Here is a 22,983-nt window from a genome sequence, read left to right as displayed (position 1 = left end):
AAAACACTGACTTCTAGAGGCTAATAAGCCAAAATGTTCTTTTTTTGTTTTGTTTTTCGAGACAGGGTTTCTCTGTGTAGCTTTGCACCTTTCCTGGAACTCACTTTGGAGACCAGGCTGGCCTCGAACTCACAGAAATCTGCCTGCCTCCGCCTCCCGAGTGCTGGGATTAAAGGCATGCACCACCACCGCCCGGCCCAAAATGTTCCTAAAGGGTTAAATCATATATATATATATATAATGTGTGTGTGTGTGTGTGTTCTACCTCTAGTCAGAGAATCCTACATCTAAACTGTTATACAATCTGGAATTCTCTGAGCACCAGCATGATGCTAGAAGTGGAACTTCAGTGTGTGTGCTCACGCATTTGTGTCCACATATGTGGAACTCAGAGGATGACTTTCTTGAGTCCATTATTTAGCTGCTATCATGTGGGGTTCAAGGATCTGATTGTTCAGGCTTGGTGGCAATTTAACCTGCTGAGCCTTTGTGCTGGCCCCAAGGAGTGGACAATTTTATACCTGACCTCATGTAGGGTTGCAGTCAAAATACGAAATACTGTAAAAGATTATCCTCAAGCTGTCAGAAACAGAAACATATGAATGTTGTCTTGGTTTGGGTCCCACCTCAAAGATATCTCATTATGTACAGTCAAAAATTCCCCAAACTGAAATGTGAAACTAATGTGTCCCAAGGGATATTCAACCAGAACCACGTCTCTTTCACCCACCTTTTCTTTCTTTTCTTTTTTTAATTTACATACTTGAGTGTGTGTGTGCTTTTGCAGGCACACCCACATGTGTCATGGCAAGAGAGTGGAATTTAGAGGACAACATTCAGTTCCACTATGTGAGTCCTGGGGATGGAATGCAGGTCACAGGACTTGGTGACAAGTACCTTTGCCCACTCAGCCATTTTGCTGGCGTGCGCTTAGGTTTTGAACTCAGCAGAGGAAGCAGGGTTGGCTGGTGTCCTTGGGCAGGGTAGCACATTCTTGCACTTTTTTCCTGGATTGGCTAGGCATTTTCTTGCAAGTTATGAAGTGCCGGAAAAGGTTCCTTTTTTTTTTTTTTTTTTTTTTTTTTCTGCCAGTGCAAGTTGCTCAATAGTATTTGTGAGAATTTGGTATGACTACCCTTTCCCCCCAAACTCAGGGTGATCCGGGGAAGGGGCTGATTCCTGGTGAGTCACGTGCTACTTATGTGATCTGGCGGTCTCATAATGGGAAGCCTTCATAATGGGAAGCCGTCAAGCCTATGAGATGTTTTTGTTGTTTGAGACAGGGTCTCCATGTAGTCCTGGCTGGCTTGGCACTGGCTATGCTTCTGTTTCTCAAGTTCTGGAATCAAAGGCATACACCACCACACCCGGCAATCTTTTTCTTTTTAAAATCTATTTTTAATAAGCCATCATGCCTGAATACCAAGTCAGCTGGGGCTTCGGCCTTAAATAAATCAACTTTTCTTCAAATCTCTTAAAAGGTCGTTTTGTAACATTTGACTCCGGAAGCCTTAGAGAGGTCCAGGCAGGAGGATCAGGAGTTCAAGGCCGTTTTCAGGTACCATAGCAAGTTCCAGGCCATCCTGGAATACCCGAGAAGACTCGTTTTCAAAACGACAAACAGAAGACGAGAGACGTCTTTCTGAGTGGATGATCGTGGCCAATCTGGGGGGGCTAACAAGGAAATAAATGACTGTTGGAGTAGGTGAGATCACCTTATTGGATTTGGGGTGCGAAATAGTGAAGTTTTCCCACCGCCTTATTGGATTCGGGGTGCAAAAAAGTGAAGTTTTCCCACGTATTCGCCCGGGTGAGACCCGAGGGACCAGTTAAGGGCGGTAAAAAAGGCGCCGAGCCTCAGGCTCCGGGTCGAGCCCAGTTTCCGCGGGCACGCTCCCCTCGGCCGGACCTCGGCAGCCCCGGATCTGCGCCCGCCTCGCTGACGAGACGGGGGCGCCTGGCTCCAGCAGGGCGGACCGCGGGCGCGCCGAGCCGCAGCGCAGGGCGGGCGCTCCTAGGCAGCGGCGGGCGGGCCGCTCCCTGCTCCGCCTCCCGCTCCGCCTCCCGCTCCGCCCGCCGCCCGCCCTCGTCTCGTTCGCCCCGCTCTCGCCCCCCATGCGGATGTGACATTTCACGCCGCCGCCATTTTGAGAGCGAGCCGAGCCGAGCCGAGCCGCCGGGCGCCGCATCCGCTGCCGGAGCCCCGACGACGACGCCGAGGAGGCGGAGGCCTCAGCGCCCCGAGCGCGGCCGGCCCGTCGCCCGCCCGCGCAGCCTCAGCAGCCGCCGCAGCCGCCAGCACCCGGGCCCGCAGGCTCGCCGCGGCCCGCCGGGCCTCCAGTCTTCCGCGCCCGGCCCGAGGCGGGGCTGACTCCGCGGCCCCCGCCCGGCCGCCCTCCGCCCCCGGCCGGCCCGCGGCCCCGCAGCCCCGGCCCCGGCGGCGGGAGGCGGGCCCTGCGGCGGCGGCGGCGGCAGCGGCGGCCGCAGCGAGCGAGGAGGCCGCCCGGCCCGGCCCGCCGGCCGCCCGCCCGCCTCGGCGCCGAGATTGGGCGAATCGCGAGCAAGTACGTGCGCGTCTCCCTGCCGCCGCCGCCGCCGCCGCCGCCCGCCGCGGGCCGCCCCGGGGCCGCCGCCGAAGACGCGCGGGAGGAGGAGGAGGAGGCCGCCCCCGCCGCCGCCGCCGCCGCCGCCGCCTCGGCTCGCAGCCGCCCGCCCGCCGGGCCCGCAGCCCGGGCCTCCGGCTGCAGGCGAGGCCCAGGCCGCGGCCGACATGAACCACCAACAGCAGCAGCAGCAGCAGAAAGCGGGCGAGCAGCAGCTGAGCGAACCCGAGGACATGGAGATGGAAGGTGAGGCCCGCCGCGGGGCCGGCGCTTTCATTGTGGCCCGGGCGGCCGCGGGAGCCACGCGAGGGCCTCGCCATCTTTAACCAGGCCGGGCTCCCGCTCGGCCCGACCCGGGCCGGCAACTCCTTGCCCGGCCGGGCTGCACAGTCATGCGGCCCGGCAGGGGGTGGCCCGGACCCCGAGTTAAGCGCATTGTGCAGCGCACGGCCTGCTGGGCACAAAGCGCCCGGGTCGTAAATTAGGACTGAGGTGTGCTGGCTCCGGGCACCCAGGTCGGGAGGCGGGCCCCCGGGACCGTCCCCTTTCCGGGGTGTGTGGCTCTGGCCTGGCTGGTTGGGCCAGCTCCCCGGCCGCTGAGCTCTGAGGAGGTGGGGGCGGGTGCGCCGGGTTCACCTGCACCTGCTTCTGAGCGCGCCCCCGGAGATCCTCCTCCCAATAACTTTAACTGCGCTGCCCAGCGTCGCGCCTAATTGCGAGGACACCTGCGAGGCGCGCAGCTGTCCTCAGCCTTTGGACTGCCTGACTCTGAGTGCGCACTCAGGTCCGCCTAGTTTGTAAGTTACGTCTGCTGGTGGACAAGTTGGGGTACCTGGCTGTAGGTGGTGCCGTCCACATCCGGCCAAGTGTGTGTTTGAAACTGTGAAAGTTCTGCCGCACATGGCTGCCTCCAACTGCATCAGACTAGACTCGGGAGGTAACGCGTTCGGCTTTCTATCCCAGCGGCAGGAGTTTTATCTTGGTACTGGTTTTTCTACTGGTTACAGATAAGAGGAGCTTGGCTATGAGGGTTTGGTGTAAAAGCGCTGTCAATGAAGGGTCTGACTTGGGGATCGATCCCACGCTGCATTGGTCATTGGCTAGCACATTTTATTTTATTTTTTTACTTGGTACTTTGGACGAAGCCAAAACAGTTTGTTCCCTTACCTGCCTTAAGGGGGTCAGGCAGGCAGGAATACCAATGAGGGGCACCCGAATGGACCATTAGGTGGCTTGTTCTCATTTTACTTTCAGCAAGAGAAAGTGGGTTTCATAAATGAATGGAGGTCCTAAGGAAGTTAGGATAAAACCATATTTGTTCGGTGGGGCGCTGCATACTTTGGGAATACTGATCCCTGACTCCTGAGAATAACTTGGTGCTGGTCAGTAGGTGTCTCTTAAACAATTGTCTGACCATGCTGCAGATGAAAAAGACCTTTTAGTGGGTTTTACCCATGGCAGTAATGGAGTGAGGTGAAGAAGAGTTGCATCCATGCCAAGGGCTAGACTGTTTTTTTTTGCCTCAACAAGTCAATAATTTCACAGAGCGTCTTGCTTGTATGCTTAAACCAAATAGCTGATGGGACTCATTGCTGAGAGAATTGTATATTCCTTTAATGCTGTACATCTAAGTGGAGAATTGTATTTGTACTTGCTTCCTTTTCAAATAGCATCAGATGTAATAAAGTCTTTATTGTGGGCATACCAGTGATAGTAACGTTGGACACTGCTGGACAGCATGTATCAGATACAGACTGTACCTGGGAAAATGTGCAAAAGTTTCAGCTTTGCTAAGAGACTAGGGTGAAGGAAGATCGTCACAGGTTTTCACTCTTTAGATCCTGAGCTTCGTGTGTGCTTCCAAGATGTTTCTCATGAAGCTTCCTTTTCCTATCAGAGTTTGCATTTGTGAGTTAACACGGTTTTAGTTGTTAATGGATGCTGTGGCTTTTAGTTTTATTATTCAGGCTCTAATTTCTAGAAAATGCAGTCTTACAGGGCTGTGATCATGTGAGCTAGTAGTGTCTTGGTCTGTGTGGGGTGCCCACAGGTAGGGTGTGTGTGTGTGTGTGTGTGTGTGTGTGTGTGTGTGTGTGTGTGTGTGTGTGTGTGTTTTAGGCAGTCTGTTTTAGTCTTCCCACTCCTTAAATAGGGTGCTATGCCAACTGTTGTCAATTAGGATCAGGAAGAGTAGAAGAATACTTCTTCCAAAATCTGGAATTGTGGAACTGAGTTAAACTCTGGTAGGTCTCTGAAGCCAGGCTGTGAATAGGATCTGGAGGGAGTTAATGGCTTGCACCAGCCTTGGCCTGGATTCTGTAGAGCCAGCAGCTGGAGGGTGTCAGAGTTCTGCCCAGCTTGGGAAGGAAGGCTTTGTGAGGAGCATCCTGTCTGCCCGCCCTCTGGGGCAGGGTGGTTTCGGTGAAAAGGGAGGGCAGGAGACTGGCTCTGTTGGTTGTTTTTTCCCTCCTATCAATAGGTCAGGGCTAGTTTGCTGTCCTCCTGCCTCATTCTGTTGGAGTTACGTTTGTTTTTTACTGACCTCTGCACAGTGCTTGCACATCCGCTAGAGAATTGGTTATTTTTAAAATGTCCTATTATGAGTGGTGAGGAAAGTATAGGGAAAGAGAAAATGAGGGACAGTTTACTTGTGTTGTAACCACAGGCCAGAAAAGCAGCTTGCCCTGCCTTCTGGGGAGGTGAAAGCAAGGCCCTTACCTAGTAGATCTGACTAGGGATGAATTTGACAGTTTATTTACTATCTAGTTTCAGTGGCTAATAAGGTCCATAATCTGAAGAAGGTGGCTTACCTGTAAGACTGGTGACAGTCCTGCTGAGGACACAAAAGCTTTTCTGAGGCTTTGCCTGTGCCTCAGAGTAGCTAACAGAATGTGTTGTTTCCTGGGTTGGCACTTAGCCCCACCAGTACTGTTTTCAAAATGTAACATCTGAGACCAGTAAGTATTCCTTGAGACCACTGCAGCTGACTCTGAACGGTTTAGTAGTGGTGGGTCCCTTTCACATCTGTATGGGCAGATGGAGCTTCAAGACATCCTTTTTGCACGTTTGTGAAAAGAAGGTGAATTCTTGCACATGCCCACCAACATAGACTGGTTATGCAGCTTTACACCTAAAGTAAGGCTCCTTGCAGAGGGTACTCCAGTGGACTGATCCAGTGAGGCTGATCACCATCCTTATGTAGACTTTTTTTTTTTTTGGTTTTGTTTTTTGTTTTTTGTTTTTTCGAGACAGGGTTTCTCTGTGTAGCTTTGCGCCTTTCCTCTGAATCTCGCTTTGTAGACCAGGCTGGCCTTGAACTCACAAAGATCCACCTGCCTCTGCCTCCTGAGTGCTGGGATTAAAGGCATGCGCCACCCCCCCCCCCACCCCCCCACCCCCCGGCCCTTATGTAGATTTTAAAGTTTCATTTTTTTTTTTATTTTATGTACATGGGTGTTTTGCCTGCATGTATGTCTATGTGAGGGTGCCAGACCCCCTGGAACTGGAGTTAGAGATGGTTGTGAGCTGTCATGTGGGTGCTGGGACTTGAACCCAGGTCTTCTGGAAGAGCTGCCAGTGCTCTTATCTGCTGAACCATCTCCAGATGGAGTTTACAGTAGAGGAGAAATCTGGTGGGGCCCAGAAGCCTGTCCCTCTGATGCCAACTAGTCAGGTTTGGCTGTTGAGAGCTCCCTCAGCCTGTGTGCTCCCAGGCTTCCCAGCGGCCTCTGGTTAGTGTCTCCCCTGCAGTCTGGGGATGACAGCACAGATGGAGAGGGACGGATGGACGGGTGGTCTTTCTTACCCTTGCTTGCTTTGACTGGTTTTCCTTCTTAGTTAGTTCTTTGGACAGGGAGGTCATTAAGTTAGTTCACAGTTGGGCAGTGCTGTGGCAGAATTGACTTGGGTTTTATTGAGAATTTGTGTTTAGTTGCTATGTGGCCTGTCTGTGGCTTAAGCTATTGATGCCTCAGTGTCTGCATCCTAGGAAAGAGGTCATCCTTATCTGCCAGGGTTGTGCTGAAACCAATGTCACCAGCCATGTCTTGGACGGGGACAAGATAGAGGCACAGATGCACACTGAATGTTGTAGCTGTGTGGGCAGACTTTTGCAGCTGAGGTGAGGAAACACCACAGGCGAGGCATGCAGAAATGCCTGCTTGTGATTATATCTTGACAGAACGGGGGACAGTGACCCAATATCAGCTTAGGCAGTGTTATTTCTGAACTCCTGGGTGGATCAGTCTCATTCTTATGGAGTATATATGATGCCATGACTAGTTATTCTGGTTTTGATGGCCCATAGAGTTAAAGGTAAAAAATTAGAAAACGAAAAGGATGACAGGAGCTGAGCAGATGTGGTGTCTGGAGACATTTGTTCTGGAGGTCTGAAGCTCCAGCAGCTTGGTGACCTTTTCTGTTTAGTCTTTTCCATTGCTTTGTGACAGGGTCTAATTGTAGCACAGGCTGGGTTTGAGTATCCTGACCCTTTGGGCTGCCTCCTGAGTTCTGGGGTTACAGGTGTGCACCACCATACACGGTTGACTGATTTTTATAGTGTCATTCTTAGTGATTAAGTCTTGGGTGGTGGCAGCAGGAAGACAGGTAACCAGGCCTCAGACTTAGGAGGTAGGCTTAAGTTTTTTTGTGGGTCCCACATACTGTTATCAAGTTTTCCAGTCAACATCTTAAATGGGGTCCTTGTTGGGACTTCTGCAGTAGCCCTCTTTCTAGTCTGTTACTGCAAAAACTGGCTACCTGTGGTGGGACTGTTGGCCCTGCACTATGAGAAGGAAGAAAAGATAGATAGATACTCCAGGAAAGTGGCCAATAACACAAATCAGAGCGGGGCAGGTAGCACTTAACAACCCTACCCAGCACTTGGGAGGCAGAGACAGGAGAATCACAAGTTCTGGGCAGTCATGGGCTACACACTGAATTTTCCACTTGGTCTCCCATGTAACACCAAGCAAGACCTCAAGCCATTTAGATGTCGTTGTTAAAAGCTACAGGTCATCTCAGTCAACTCCCTTGGGAAGGAGTTTGCCCTACCTGCCTTCATCCAGCCGTACATGCACCACTGTGGTGTTTGCGTGAAAAATGGCCACCTCAAGTTCCTTCGGGTTTTGGGAGATGATGCACAGGAACTAGGGTTTTCAAGGAACTCAGGCTAGACAGTAGTGTAGAAAGCTGGTGACTGGCAGTACATTGGTCTTGTGAAAGGGAGCTGGAGCCATAAGCAATAATGCTGTGATAGCTAGCTGCTGATTCTGCTTCATCACCTTTTCTTGGAAGTTACATTGAGAAACAGGCCTTTCCTGCCCCCTCAGTGTCCACTAGGGCTTTTCTAGACCTTCATAAGGTGTACTGAAGGCTGCTTTTGAATGTCTCCTAAGTTTACTTTTGTTAGTTTCCAGTTGTTTTTAGAAGAGTACTAACTACTTAGCTGGATATTGCTGCTTATTCTCCAAGCAGGGGTAGAACCTGGGGAACAAGGTTGTAACAGGGTATTTCTTGACAGTGGCAAGTGTTAAATGTCACTGCTTCATAAAGTAGGTGTTCTGAACTACTTTGGACTTCTGAAAGTCCAGAGGCTGGGCAGTCCTGCCACTTTTCTAGAAATGATGTGTTCCTTGGCTAACAGAAGTCAGACGAGTGGAAATTGTTGAAGATAAGCAGACTTGTGTGCAGAAGGTTAGGGCTTGAAGGTTTACTGGAAAGTTATTTCCAGAGTTTCTTAGGACAATACACTGCCCTGGGGCTGGAACAAGGTGATGGACACTCAAGAGTGAGACCAGCAGTGAACCAAACAGATGGTTACAAGAACCCCTGTCCTGAGAAATAGAGTACATGGACTAGAAGGGTAAGGCGTAGCCGAAGCCTAGGTGGGCATTTGCCAAAGCTGGGCCTGGGTACTCAACTGTGCCTTTTCTGCCTGTGTTTTGTGAGTTGAATTCTTAGATCAACACATAAAGGGTGGAGATCACTGCTGAGTCACAGTTGTTGATAGATGCCCAGGTGTCTTGTCAACAGCTTATGCTATCTGACTGACAGGAGCTTCAAATTCATTGGTGGTTGAAACCTAGGAACCAGCCAGTGTGGTCTCAAGCTGGTGGATGGGCCCTCGTTCTTTTGGGTAATGAGAATGTAAAAGATCAAGAAGGGTCCTTGTGGAAGCAGGACAGTTCTGTGAGACTCTTCTGCCTGCTGCAGATAGTAAAACCTGGGTCCTTGGTTTTCATCTCATACCAGTGGCTAAGGTTCCCCGATTGTCCTGTGCTGGGAGAGCAGAACCTTATATTAGGTGTCAGCCCCAGAATATTCTACTTGGGAAGGTCTGTTTTTGATTAACTGGCATGTTGCTTGAAGAGTGCTGAATGAATTCAAAAGGCGGCTTCTCTTGTAGAGTATTTACACCCCAGATGTAGCCACAGGTATTTGGATAGTGAGCTGACTCTTCTGCCACATTCCCATGGTACCTTCAGAAACAGTTAAGGGGGCATCACTGAAAACACACGGTACTGCTCTGAATGTGTAGGCTGAGCAACTGGCTGTGGGCCACTGCCTGGGTTGCAAGTGTGTTTCATCAATATCACTTTGGGGAATAAGTTACATTTGAAGACTCTTAATTGATCCCAGCAATTTCTCTTTTAAAACAACACCTAGGAGCTGGCATGTGTATGCCAGCTTAGGCAAGCACCTCTCTTTGGGGTATAAGGGGGACTCCTATGTAAGTCTTTAAGTCTTCTAGTTGTTAGGTCACATGAGTTCACAGGGAAATCTGTTTGATCAAGCCAACTGAAGTAGTAAAAAGATTCCTAAGTCCATGTTGCTGCTGTCCCCCCACCCCCATCTACCTACTTACCTATCTATCTAGGTAGAGTTGCTGTGTAGAGAGAGCCATTTGATTCTGCCTTATTGCTGGGATTAAAGGTGTGTGTCACTATGCCTGGCTGTTTTGTATTATCAAAAATTAGTATGTGTGTGAGTATGCATACTGTGGCACCCATGTGGATGTCAGAGGAAAATGTATGGAGTTGGTTCTCTTCCCATGTTTACATGGAACTTGGGATGCCGTGCTTGTATGTGACACCTGCATTTACCCATTAAGCTGTCTTGCTGGCTTTGATTAAATGTTTCAGATTTTTATTATTTTGTGTGTGCATCATGTTGGGGGGCATGCATGTTACAGTTCTCCTGCTTCAGCTTTCAGTGCTAAGATTACAGGTGTGTACCACCACACCAAACAGTCTTACTGCTGTTTTACAACCATCTTAGATACTTAGAATTTCTCCCCAAGTGAGTCATCCATCTTTCCCCCTTGTACTTCTAACTTAAAAGAAATGGGCTTAGGCCGGGTGTCATGGCGCATGCCTTTAATCCCAGCACTTGGGAGGCAGAAGCAGGCGGATCTTTGTGAGTTCAAGGCCAGTCTGGTCTACAGAGCAAGATCCAGAAAAGGCGCAAAGCTACACAGAGAAACCCTGTCTTGAACCACCCCCCCCCACCCCCCTCACCCCACCCCACCACCCCCACCACCCCCCCCGCAAAAAAAAAAAAAAAAAAAAAAAAAGAAACGTTCCCTCATCTAGCACAGGAGACGGTGTGGGGTTGGAATTCAGGCCATTTGCTGTTCATGCTGGGCACAAGATACCATTGGCCATATATGTAGCCAGTATAGTCTTACATTTACACACCCCTTTGGCTTTCTCCTAGGTTTTTTTTTTTTTTTTTTAACCTCATTACTCCCCAAATGGTAAACTGCAGTTCTTCTACTAATTGATTTTGCTTACCCCATACTTTGAATATTTAGTTTATTGCCAACATTGGCCAGGGCCATCCATGTGGTACAGCAGGTGGAATTTGATCACTGATGATAACAAAAGATACCAAGCACAGTGCAAAACTGTGATAGGTCACTTTTTATCATTTATTGTCTGTGTGATGTTTGCACCATGACATGCAGAGGTCAGAGGACAAATTTCACAGGTCAGTTCTCTTTATTGTGGATGCTTTACCCAGCGAGCCATCTTTGTGGCCTGATTACTCTTTGGTAATCAGAAACATATTTGAATATGATTTTGATTTGGAACAAATCATCCCTAAAGGAAACCATTCTGGGATCTATGTAGTTGTATATGAAGAGATTTTTTTTTTTAAAGGACATGTGTTGTGGACTCTGGGTGGTCAGCATTTCAGAACAACCAGCTCTCTGTGTACATGCTTATGGATGTGCATGTGTTTAGAGTCAAGACATCAGGTGTCTTCTGTCACTCCCTATTTTGGGGATAGAATCTTACTAAATTTGAGCCCTTGTCCACAGACTGGCTGGACAGGACCCCAGGGATTATACTGTCTCTGTGTCTTCAGTTGTAGGATTGTAGGTAGGCACATGCCATAATGCCTAGATACTTGTGTGAGTGCTGAGATTTGGAACTCAGATATTCATATCTACATAGCATCCCCCCCCCTTTTTTTGAGACAGAGTTCCTCTGTGTAGCCTTGGCTGTCCTGGAACTCACTCTGTAGACCATGTAGACCTCCATCTCACAGATATCCACCTGCCTCTGCCTCCTGAGTGCTGAGATTAAAGATGTGCACCCCTACCCCTGGCCCGGAAAACAGCATAGTTTTAGGCTATGTTCATCTCCAGAAAACAGTACACTCAGTAGTTCCTCAGTGCACCATAGTCCTCAGCATCCACCAGTCTTTAGATTCCAACCTGCCTGTGCTGAACCTCCCAAGGCCATGGAGTTTGTGACTTCTTGTTAGCTTCTCTTAGCATTGTCCACATTGTGTTGGCGCTTAGTTCTTTGAGTTGAAAATAGTTTAAGAGCTGTGGATTCTCACTATGATTTAGCCGTGCAGATCCTCATGACTCCATCATCATTTTCTTTCTTTGGAGACAGAGTCCCACTTTAATAGTCCCTGGCTAACCTGGAAATCACTATATAGACCAGGCTGATTTGGAACTTGCAGAGATCTGAGTATTTCTGTCTCCTGTGCTGTGAGTAAAGATATAACCTACACTTTGGGCTTCTTTTTTTGTGGGTGAGCAGAGGAAATGTGTTTATTATGGGAAAGTGAGAAAAGAACTCCTGAGAGTGGGGCTCCATTGGAGGGATTCCTAGTTATCCTTTAAAAAATTTATTGCTGGGACTGCAGATATGGCTCAGTGGTTAAGAATACTTGCTTCTCTTCCGGAAGACCTGGGTTTGGTTCCTAGCACCTACAGGACAACTCTGCATTCGACAAATTCTTGCCTAGCCTAGCCAAGGTTACATAGCATTGCCTCAAAAATTTTTTAAAAGTTAAGGTCTGGCTTCATGATGCAGCCACCAAGCAAGGTCCTCTTGAGTTTGATCCTCAGGACCATATGGTAGAAGGAGAGAGTAATTCGTGCAGGTTTTTCTCTGACCTCTACTCCTATGCTTTACCACCTTGGGCCTCCACCCCAAGCACACTTAAGAGTAAATGGTAGAAAATTACCATTGTTTGGGCCAAAGAAAAAGTGTATTCACAGCACATATATGGAGTTCAGATGACAACTTTAGGGAGCTGGTGTCCTGTTCACCACCCCCATCCTGTTTTTTTCAGACAGGGTTCCCTGTGGCCCTTTCTCTTCTGGAATTTACTATGTAGACTAGATCTGCCTTTGCCTCCCTAGTGCTGGGATTAAAGGTGTGCAGCACCACACCCAGAGGTGGTCTCGTTTCAGCCACCTTGCTTACTTCAGGCTAGCTGGCCTGGGAGCTTTGGGGATTATTTGTATCTTCTCATCTCTGGAGTACCCTGATTACGAGTGGGCTCCTGAGTCTGACATTATGTGGGTTTTGGGGATATGAACTGAGGATATGAACTTTGTGTACAAGAGCTTTACCCACTAAGTTGTCTTCCCAGCAAACTGGTTTTGTTTTTTCTCCCTACATACTGCTTGTTCTGTATCATTCATTAATGAGACTGTCCTCTTTCCTTGAGTTCTGTTTGCTCTCTCTCTCCCCCTCCCTCCCTCCTCTCCCTCCTCCCCCCTCCCTACTGACCCACTCACTCACCCATCCACCCATCCATCCACCTACTTACCCATCCACTCACCCATCCATCCATCCATCCATCCATCCATCCATCCATCCATCCATCCATCCATCCATCCATCCATCCATCCATCCATCATCTCTTATAGTTTGTTGGAGACAGTCTCACCTGTAACTGTCCAGCCTGGTCTAGAGCTCAGATCCCCTGCTGCAGTCTCTGACTTGTTTGGATCACAGGTATGCACCACTGTACTTTGTTGTTGTTGAGCTTTTGTTAGAATCCAGTGGTCCTGTGAATGACTGCATCTGGAATCCCTGCTGTTCTTGGTGTTCTCCACGACAAAGGATCCCCTTTGTCACCAGTGCATCTTGCTTATTGCAGCTGCTCATCAACCCTGGTATTGAGTGAAGGGATTCTTACTCAAGTTCGTTTTCCGAGTAGTTTTGCTTATCTGTTTCTTCTGTTTCTGTGTATAACTGTTAGAATCAGCTTCTGTAGCTGTAGAAATAGTCACCAGTTTGACGGGGTTTGTGTTGCAAAGTGTGATTTTTTTTTTTTGAAGTATACTTTTGAATTAACTTGTGTGTTTATGTGGTATTCTATGGACATATGCATGTGTGGGAGTTGCACCTGTGTGGGAGTGCCAGGCCAGGGAGGACCGAGGGTCCTCCTCTACCACTTTCTGTCATTGTCATCATCTCTCTGAACCTGCTCTTGCATTTCCTCCATTTCATGGAGGCTCGAAGACACCAAGCCCCAGTGAACTTTCTGTTTCTTCCCCGACATGACCACTAGGATTAGAAAGTGTGTCTAGCCGGGCGGTGGTGGCGCACGCCTTTAATCCCAGCACTCGGGAGGCAGAGGCAGGCGGATCTTTGTGAGTTCAAGACCAGCCTGGTCTAGATGAGCGAGATCCAGGAAAGGCGCAAAGCTACACAGAGCAACCCTGTCTCGAAAAACAAAAACAAAACAAACAAACAAAAAAAAAAACAGAAAGTGTGCCTAGTGTGTTTGTTACCTGGATTCTGGGACCCAAACTCTGGTCATCATGAGTGCATAACAAGTACTCACCTGCTGAGTCATTTCTTCAGTGCCCCGCCCCCATAACATAGGTTGGCCTAAAGCTTCCCTATGTGCTCAAGGATGACCTTCAACTCCTGGTCCTCCTGCCTCTATCCCAAGTGCTGAGATTACAGGAGTGCAGTACCATTCACTGTTCACAACACATGGAGTCTCTCTTGTCAGTCACCACTTCAGTGTGTAATTTGGGAGACCATGTTTGCCATGTTGAGTCTTTCTATTTATGAGCACTTAATTTTCCCTCAGTGATTTGACCTCACTGGGGCTGGAGAGATGGCTCAGTGGTTAAGAACATTGGCTGCTCTTCCAAAGGACCGAGGTTCAGTTCCCAGCACCCACATGGCAGCTCACAACTGTCTTTAACTGCAGTTTCAGGGGATCTGGCATCCTCCCACAGACATACATGCAGGTAAAACACCAATGCATATAAAATAAGAATAAATAAATTATAAAAACAAAGAAAGGATGTCCAGTATTCATGTGCTATATGGACAGCCAGTGTTGGGTTCAACATTGCTTTGTAAGTTCAGTTGCTACCCAGGGTGGCCTCCTTTGACTTACATTAAAATCAGGCTTCCTTTGCTATCAGGTTTTCAGAGTACCTCTGGGCACTAGTTTTTCAGCCCTTAAATGGAAGACAGGGTACTGGGTGGGTCTCTAAGGAGAGTAATCTGGCATGGTGGTCTGTTTGTATGACTAAAGATGGGACAGACAGCCTGTGATGAAACTGTTAAAATAGATTTCCTGTTAGAGTCTTAGCCAAATAAAAGAACTTAAGACATTTATTTTTAATTTTTATTTATTTGCTTTTATTTTTTCGAGGTGGGGTTTATCTGTGTAACAGCCCTGGTGATTTGTAGACCAGGCTGGCCTCAAACTCAAGAGATTCACTTGCTTCTGCCTCTGGAGTGCCAGGATTAAAGGAGTGCACTACCATAGCAGGCTGAAAGCTTTTTTTGGGAGACACGGTCCTCTCTGTAGTTCACTATGGTCATTTATCTTCCTGCCTCAGCCTCATGAGTATCCACATTATAGGTCCTTTTGGGGGAAAGTTTTGTGTATATCGTTTTTGAGTGACTTTGAAGGAAAACTAGTTACTAAAGGAAGGAGGGTGCTGGTTCTAAGGGTAAAGAGACCTAGGCTACAGATAGCTCTAGCTGTCTGCTCCACCCCTTTCCCTCATACAACTTGCAAAGGCTGCCCAAGGAGTATTACTTTCAGCTAATAGATTTTAGTTGTGCTTTTGGTGTTGATGTAGTGTGCGCATGTGTGCACGCGTGTACGTGTTTGCACTATAAACTCACTGAAAACATCCAAAGCAGGGAGCCAAGGGTAAAAAGGGAAGCTTCTGGTCCTTAGAGATGATGTGGACCTCCCTGGTCCTGTCTATGCAAGGTCAGCTTTTATGCTACTCTGAATACTATTCCTTTGGCCACTCCTTGTCACGGGTAATGTCTGGCTCTTGCGTTCTTGTTTGCCATGCATGCTGTGACTTTTTCCCGTGGCAGTTGGTTACTCACCACAATTGAGCAGATTTTGGTGTTTTGTGAAGTGAGTACTTAGGAGGAAGCAGTGCAGTGCAGTCACCAGCTCCTCAGTATTTCATACTCCTCAGTTCCCACTGCAGTGTTTAGACCAGAGCTTGGAAGATGGATTACAATAAGCATCTCCAGGGTACAGATTTTTACATGATAAAGCCAAACTGAAAGCCCCAATTTTATTTAAGGAATACAAATTACATGTGTCTTTCGTTGGGGCTTCATTTTCATGTAACTGATGTAAATCAGGGTTCTTTTAGACCATAGAGCTATTGTGTAAAATGGGACCTATTTCTAGCTTTCAGGCTCCACTGCTTTTAAGCTTGTGTGGGCACTAGCCCCTGACGCAGGCTTCCTGCTTTATGGACAGATGCCTGGAACTAAATACCCAGTGCAAAAGCCCAAGTTGGACCACTTTAGCTTCATGAGATCAGTAGACAAATTTTACTGCTAATGAGATGATCAAAGGAATTCATATGCCGACTGGAATCCACATCAAATAGAGGTCCACCTTGACAGAGGAGAGACAAGCTAGTCAGTTTTCATCAAGATTTTTGCAGGACTAGTAGCTTGGAAGGGATCCCTCTTGCCTATGATGGCCAAGACAGAGAGAGGTCCAAGCACTGAGTACTGACTGCTTCATTCTTGGTTCTTCTGTCAGGTCCACAGTGCCTTTTCATAGCGTGAGTGTCTTCCTCTCTGTCCACAGGGGACTCAAGAGTGTGATTGAGTTCACCTTGGTCTTCAAGGTCCTCCATGGGTGTGGTCCCGTTTCCCTCCTGCCTTTTGCGTCAGTCACCCTGTTCCTGTTCTTTTGTGGCTTACTCCATCCACCAGGTGTGGGTCATTCTCACTAGGGTTTGTCCACATCACTGCTGCTCTGTGATCTCCCCCAGAATCTTCTCTGGCTGTGGTATCTGCTAAGTCCAGCTCCTATAACTTTAAACCCAGAGCTCTTCATTGCCATTTGTCATGTCGTGCTGGAGAGTTGGTCCTGTGGTCAGGGTTCCCAGCCATTGACTATAGCTCTGGTCCTGGATATCAGTGTGGTCAGTTGTGCCACTGGAGAAAGGCTAGCGGATTCTGGAAGCCAGAGAGACTCCTTGGTGGTGAGACAGAGTGCTGTAGGACTAAAGCCCAGGACCAGGTTGTGTGTTGATCATTCCAAGTGGCCAAAAACCAAAACAAACACCACAAATATACAACCCAGAAAAGCCAGGTACCCTCTCCTCTTCCTCACCTGTCTGCATCTATGCCGGATGGATGCCTGGGACTCCCCTGTGTGGTGTGAAAATGTTTCTTCTTCCTGAAGAAAAGTGCTCACCAAACATTGAGAAAGCTTGGCTGACAGCTGCTGTTGGAGGGCACCCGGTCCAGCAGGAGTTCTTTGACCGTAGGATTAAACATCCCTTTGTTCATACAGCATTGGTTGCCTTGCTAGCTTAATATTTATTGGCTTTTAAGAACTCATTTTTCAAAATCCCAAAATAAAAACAGTAGATCTGAAATGCTCTCAGGAGGTTTATTTGTAAAACTCCCACAAATCCGACAAATGGTTGCACAGTGCCCCCCTTTCATCCTGTCTGGCAGTGAAAGAAACGTTGTTACATACTTTATACATACTTTAGCATTTATGCAACACTGTTGAAATGACAAAGAGGACTCTCACTCCATTCCTGCCCCCTGAGACAGGGTCTCACTATGTAGCCCTGGCTGTCCTGGAACTCAGTATGTAGACCAGCCTGGCCTTGAACTCTCAGAGATCCTCCTGTCTCTGCCTCCTGAGTGCTAGGATTAAAGCTGTGCACCACCACTCCCAGCCTAAAGTGAAAGAGAATAATGGTTGCCAGGGGTTGTGGTGCCAGGTTGTGTTATAAGAGGAGCACAGACAGGATGGAGAAGTTGCTGAGCAGTTAAGAATGTTTGCTGCTCCTCCAGAGGACCCGAATTTGTCTCCCAGTTCCCACTGTGTCTGCCCACTTCACAACCAGCTGCCTGTAATTCTAGCTTCAGGGGTCTGATGCCCTCTTCTGTCTTCTGATTGGGGGAAGGAAGTACACATATACAAATATTTTTTTTAAAAGTACTCTTCTGCTGGAATTGGTCTTTTCCTGATTTCTCTGGTAGTGGATACAAATCTACATGTGTGCTAAAATCATATAGAGTAGAAGTAAATGCTGAGAATTGTGTTTAGGGTTGGTGGATTGTTTCTGACCAGATGGACTAGGGCCTAGTTTTGTTGTTTTTTTGAGATGGAAATATCATCCAGGCTGGCCTCAGGTCCCTCATCTTCCACCACCCATCACTCTGTTATGTGATTCCTATTATGGAACCCAGGCCTCCATGCATACTTGGCAAGCATTCTACCAACTGAGCCCCAGTACAGTAGACAATTTTAAAAAGCATATATACATGTTTAAAGCACTTTATTAGCCTTCTTAGATTGATCTTGACTTTGGTACTCAGGCCCAGTACCTTGTGACATGGCCTCTCACCAGTCTGAGTCTGACTTTAATCAGCCCATAGTTCTGTCAGTAAACAAGGGCTTATTACTCTGGAGGTTGGTGATTGTTATTCAGAACTTACATGCCTGGGACATGCTAGTTCAGCCTTGCCCACACTAAAGCTAGCGCTTGCTTGCTAAGTCACATCCCTAGTCTCTCAGTTGGAATTTTGTTTGTTTTTAAACTTTCCATTTTCCTGCTCCCTAGTGCCATTCATTGTGTTCACTATGATCTTGATTAGTAAAATGCTTGAGTTTCTTTACTGCCTCTGCTCCAGTCCAGATAATAAGCTCTCCCACCACCATGCCCAGCACAGCTAGGGACATACCTGAATGGAGTGGTAAGGAAAGGGGAAAAGGTAATAAATACACAGGCCCAGAAAAGCTGAGATCAGGTAGACTGGGCTCTCTGGAGAAATTATATACAGAAAGGCAGGATACATACATACATACATACATACATACATACTACATACATACATACGGCTGAAGGCATCAAGGAGGCTGGTTTAGCTAATCTTGGTAAGGGAGCAGTCTTTGGGCTGTAAATGGGGTGGGTATTTTGGACTTTTTTTTTTTTTTTTTTTTTTTTTTTTTGCATTCACTATCAACATCCACATATGGACCAGAGGAAAGCTTTGCCATCCCTTCTGAGCCTCACTACTTGGGAAGGGGGGGACTTTGCCATTTTTCCCCCATGAGCCTAAGGCTCTGGTCCTTGATATGGCCACCTCACATCAACAACACACTGGTGCTTCACACACTGTCAAAGCTTCCCCTGCTCTCCATATCCCCACCCAGCACCTGCTCCCTTCTAGTGTACTTGTTGCTTGGTGCGGAGAAACTTCATGTTTCAGGGGGTCATCACACTGTGTCAGTGGGTGAAGGCATTGCTACCAAGCCTGACCTGCATTTGATCCTAGAGCTCCACACAGTGTAAAGGAGAGAACCATTCATTCAGGTTGTTCTCTGAACTGTACATGTATTTGACATGACTTGTACATTTACCCCCACACGAATAATTCATAAAATTTATATATAAAAGCCCTTTCTAGGCGGTGGTAGTACACGCCTTTAAACTCAGCACTCGGGAGGCAGAGCCAGGAGGATTTCTGTGAGTTTGAGGCCAGCCTGGTCTACAAAGCGAGATCCAGGACAGGCACCAAAGCACCACAGAGAAACCCTGTCTCCAAAAAAAAAAAACAAAAAAACACCTTTTAACCCTTAATATTTTTTCTCTTTAGTTGTTTGAGAGCTAAAGGCATACCCAATATGATGCATGGTGGTAAAATTTTCTATCAATCCTTTTCTTTCTTGGACCTGAGGATTTAAAATAATTTTAAAATTTTGGAATCATTTAGATTTATAGAGAAGTTAGAGTTGCTATTCCCTTTCTTTTATCCTCTACTTGGTTCTCCCCTAGGTTAAAATTGATAGAGATCAATTCACAGATGTGGAATTGACCTTAATACATTACTGCTTACCAAACTCAAGGCCGGTCTTGTGGCTTCACCAGTGTCCCATAAATGTCCTCTTTCTGGTCATGTGGCCACTTTACCTTATCTGAATTGATGAGGTTGTTAGAATGTATTTCTTGTCCTAAAAACAAGAATTTTGCAGGATGCTTTAAAAGAAAAAGAATGTTGAGGTGTCCAGCTCCTGGAGATTCTATGCATTCACTCCGCTGTGGACGACAGAACCTTCCCCCTCCAGCCCCCCAGACTCGCTGGGCTACAGAGCCATGAGACATGGCTGGGAACCACAGGCTTGGGCAAGAAGGTGATTCAAGACTTCCAGACCAGTACCCGCATAGCACAGTTACCCCTCCAATGATCTGGGGTTGTTGATTTAAGTAGTATCAGACTAAGATATATACGCAGAACAATAGATCAGTACCCCCCTTTCTCCCTCCCTCCTTTCTTCCCTCCCTCTTTATTTCTGTCCCCTCATCCTTCAGAATCTCTCCCTTCCACCTTCCTTCTTTCCCCTTTCTGTGATACTGGAGATTGAACATAGGGCCTCATGAATGTTCTAGGTGAGGGCTCTAACATTCTTTGGTTACAGAGAGTTTCTGTATTAAGTAATACTGAGTGGAGTTCAGTATGAGTTGAGAGGAGGGGAGAGAGGAACCATGTAGATAATACTCTTGGAATTGAAGGTGGAGCTGATTTGAGATGGGAATGAAGATGCCCCCCAGCTCCAAGGTGGTGTATGACACGCCTAGGATCCAAGAATTGGCCCTGTATTCTGTGTTCTGCTTTGTACTAGTGGGTGGTGGTTAGTGGGTCGTTAGCACAAGTTGATCTGGAGTGGGGTCAGAGATGCTTAGAGCTCCAGAGAGAGCCGGCATTTGCAGTCAACGCCACCACATGGTGGTGGTAATACACAGCAGGTTGTAATAGTTATTTGGAATATTGAGTATGGCTTCTCCTGCCCTGGCCCTTTTAGGCTACCATGAGGTTCTTCCCTCTGGGCTCTTAACCTCTTATCCAAGGTTGAGACTGAGGAGCTGATTTAGTGCTATCTATTTCCACAGCAGTTGGCAAGTGTTCTTCAGTGAGATGGTAGTTCTCTTATGACATCACAAATGGAGGTCCATGGGAGGAAGCACAGGCCTCCTCAGTAAGGAGGAGGAAGTTTAGACTTTATAACTAGCCAAGTAGTTGTGATGGTTCTAAAAAGAGGTTGGTTTTTTTGCCTTTTAATAAACACAGAATTATACCTCTGATACTCAATAATAATGAAAAGGGGTAGCCTTTTCTGAGTGATACATACATTAGAATGGTGATTGCTTTATTTTCTACAGATGCCGAGCATTTGGAGGTTGGTGGGAGGGAGTGCTTAGAGTTGAACTAGTCCCTTGCTCATACTAGGCTAGTGCTCAATCACTGAGCAACACTCCCAGCCCCAGATACTTTTAGCCTAGTTATTTTAGCCATTGCATATTGTCATTGTTGGCTAGATGATTCCTCACTATTTGAGGTGGTTATGTGTCATAAAGTTAATATTGGGGTCCATGTTTGACCAAATTAAATTGCTTACAAAATTCGAACTAGGGGCTGGGGAGAGAGCTCAGCAGGTAAGTTGTTTGCTGAGCAAGCATGGGAACCTGAGTTGGGAGCACATACATGTAACCCCAGTGCTTTAGGCTGTGAGTTGGGGCAGGGATGAGGCAAGTAGGCCCTACAGGCTCATTGGCCAGCTAGTCTAGTAGAATAGGTGAGAGTCAATGTCCCCATCTTACACAATACAAAGTGGACAGTGAGAAGAGAACCATTGTCTACTATTATGCACACATATGAATGACTACTCATATCCCTCTATCCCACTCAGTAGGACAGAAAGCCCAGGAGTGAAATCACTTTATGTGGCCGTAAACTAGTTCTTCCAGTGTGCCCTCAATAATAAAGGGGCGTCTTCTGGTGCAGTCCTTTATTCTGGCCCAGGAATCCACTGCATCTTAAGTTTTAAGTGCTTTGCAGATGAGCTTGTTTCTTTGGAAGAACTTTACAAACTTGGTGTTCTGTCCTTTGGGAGATAGACTTGAGCTGCCTAGGTAGTTGTTTAGGAGCTTCTCATGGCTGAATTACTAGCACTTGTCAGACCAAATGACTTTGTGACATTTTATAGCCACCAGCTTCTCAACTCTACCTGTGTGGTGGATTAATTTGGGTGTTACTCTGGAGAATGAATACTTCAACTGTAGGGTTCTACTTGTTTTCCCTAGATGTGCCGACTGTAGATATGGAACAAATGCTTCTCTTCAGTCATAGCACTGCAGTGAACTCTATCTACTGCTGGGAAGCTGGGGTGGCATGTGTGAGTGTGGAGCCACAGCTCTCTTCTAATCAACATAACTTTTGCTGGAAAAGCACTCTTTCTAGTACAGCTTACCTAAACCAACATCAGCCTTAATCCCAACAAAAACCCTCTTTTCCGCTGCAGTCTAAATTTACTTGTATCTTACTTGGATTTCAGTGGAACTAATAAAAACAGAACCTTTGTCTTCACTGTTACTAATGAGTTATAAAATATCAAGGGAATGGTTGTATTTGGAAGGATGTTTTAAGAGTGGTTTCAAAGGCATTTGTGATAGCACCAGACATTGCCAGGTGTAATTGAGAATTCCTTTGGGATCTGATACCTCCAGACTTGTGTGTGCAACAGACTGGCCACTGTCACTTAATGAACAGGGTCACTCACATGCTTGAGAATTTGTGAAGGAAGTGCACACAACTCTCCCAGCATTTATATATATGTTTATTTTTGAGGCAGGATCTCACTATGTTTAGCCCTGGCTGACCTTAGAGATACACCTGCTGATATTAAAAGCATATGCCATGATGCCCAGTTTACATTTTGGTGAGGGGGCAGGTGGGGATGGAGACCTTGAGCAGATGTGCCTGTGCTACTGTGTGTGTCTGGAGCTCAGAGGACAAGTTTGAGAGTTGTGAGGCTTCTGTGGCAAGCACTTTAACCAGTGCTGAGCTATTGCACTGGCCACAGCCCTCTTGCTTAGTTACAGAGAGAGGTTTGCATGGAAAGCAAATTGTTTCTGTTTTTTTTTTTTTTTATTAAATAAACTGTATATGTGGAGAAGTTATGTTGTGACCCTTTTAAAATGCCAGGCAACAACATAATGTGTTAAAGCTTATAGGCCTTGGTCATGGTTTACCTCATAAAACTTTGAAGAATGATTTGATGTCATTTGAGGGGAATAGATGTAAGTGAAAAAAAATGCTGAATTACCCAGTTCTTTTTGCCTTTTAGCTCTTAGGTTCATTATTTAGAAAGTTTGAACTAGTTGAAAGTCAGCAAAAAGAAACTCACCACCTTCCCTGTATTTCACACATAACCTTTGTCGTTCAAAACCTTCTCATTGCTTTGATACCTGGCACTTGGGTCAAGGCAGGAGTGATTGTGAATTTCAGGTTAGCCAGAAGACCTCCTTTACCGCCACCACCCCCATCCCACCCCCGCATCCCACCCCCGCATCCCAGACAAACCCTTGTCCAAGGGATTGTGGTCCTTAGAGATTAAAGGGCCAGTTTTTTAAAGTGTTTGTTTTTAGAAATAGCTTTCTAATACAAGTGTATTAGAGGCTTATGCCTGTGGAGATTGGAGATGATCTTAAATTTGATCTTAAATTTGTCCAAATGTAGGTGAGAATGCCTATCTCTTGTTACTTTGAGTGTTTTGAGATGCAGAAATGGGGAGGCATCATTTA

At 47.1% G+C, this 22,983-nt stretch overlaps 1 protein-coding gene across 1 annotated transcript in view; it reads left to right on the top strand.

The window, feature by feature from the left end:
- Positions 1–2,688: 2,688 nt before the first annotated feature.
- The window catches only part of Usp7 (ubiquitin specific peptidase 7), a 53,345-nt gene continuing 33,050 nt past the window's right edge, over positions 2,689–22,983 (top strand). The window contains exon 1 of the mRNA XM_052759432.1: positions 2,689–2,849. Within this exon, the coding sequence (XP_052615392.1) occupies positions 2,771–2,849 (79 nt within the window). The 5' untranslated portion in view covers positions 2,689–2,770. The remainder of the gene's footprint in view (positions 2,850–22,983) is intronic.

This window comes from Peromyscus californicus, unplaced genomic scaffold (genome assembly GCF_007827085.1).
Source record: "Peromyscus californicus insignis strain IS unplaced genomic scaffold, ASM782708v3 Scaffold_3__1_contigs__length_106647218, whole genome shotgun sequence".
Classification (NCBI taxonomy): Eukaryota; Metazoa; Chordata; class Mammalia; order Rodentia; family Cricetidae; genus Peromyscus; species Peromyscus californicus.
Note: the sequence above shows the minus strand (reverse complement) of the source record. Positions and strands in the feature narration are given on the sequence as shown.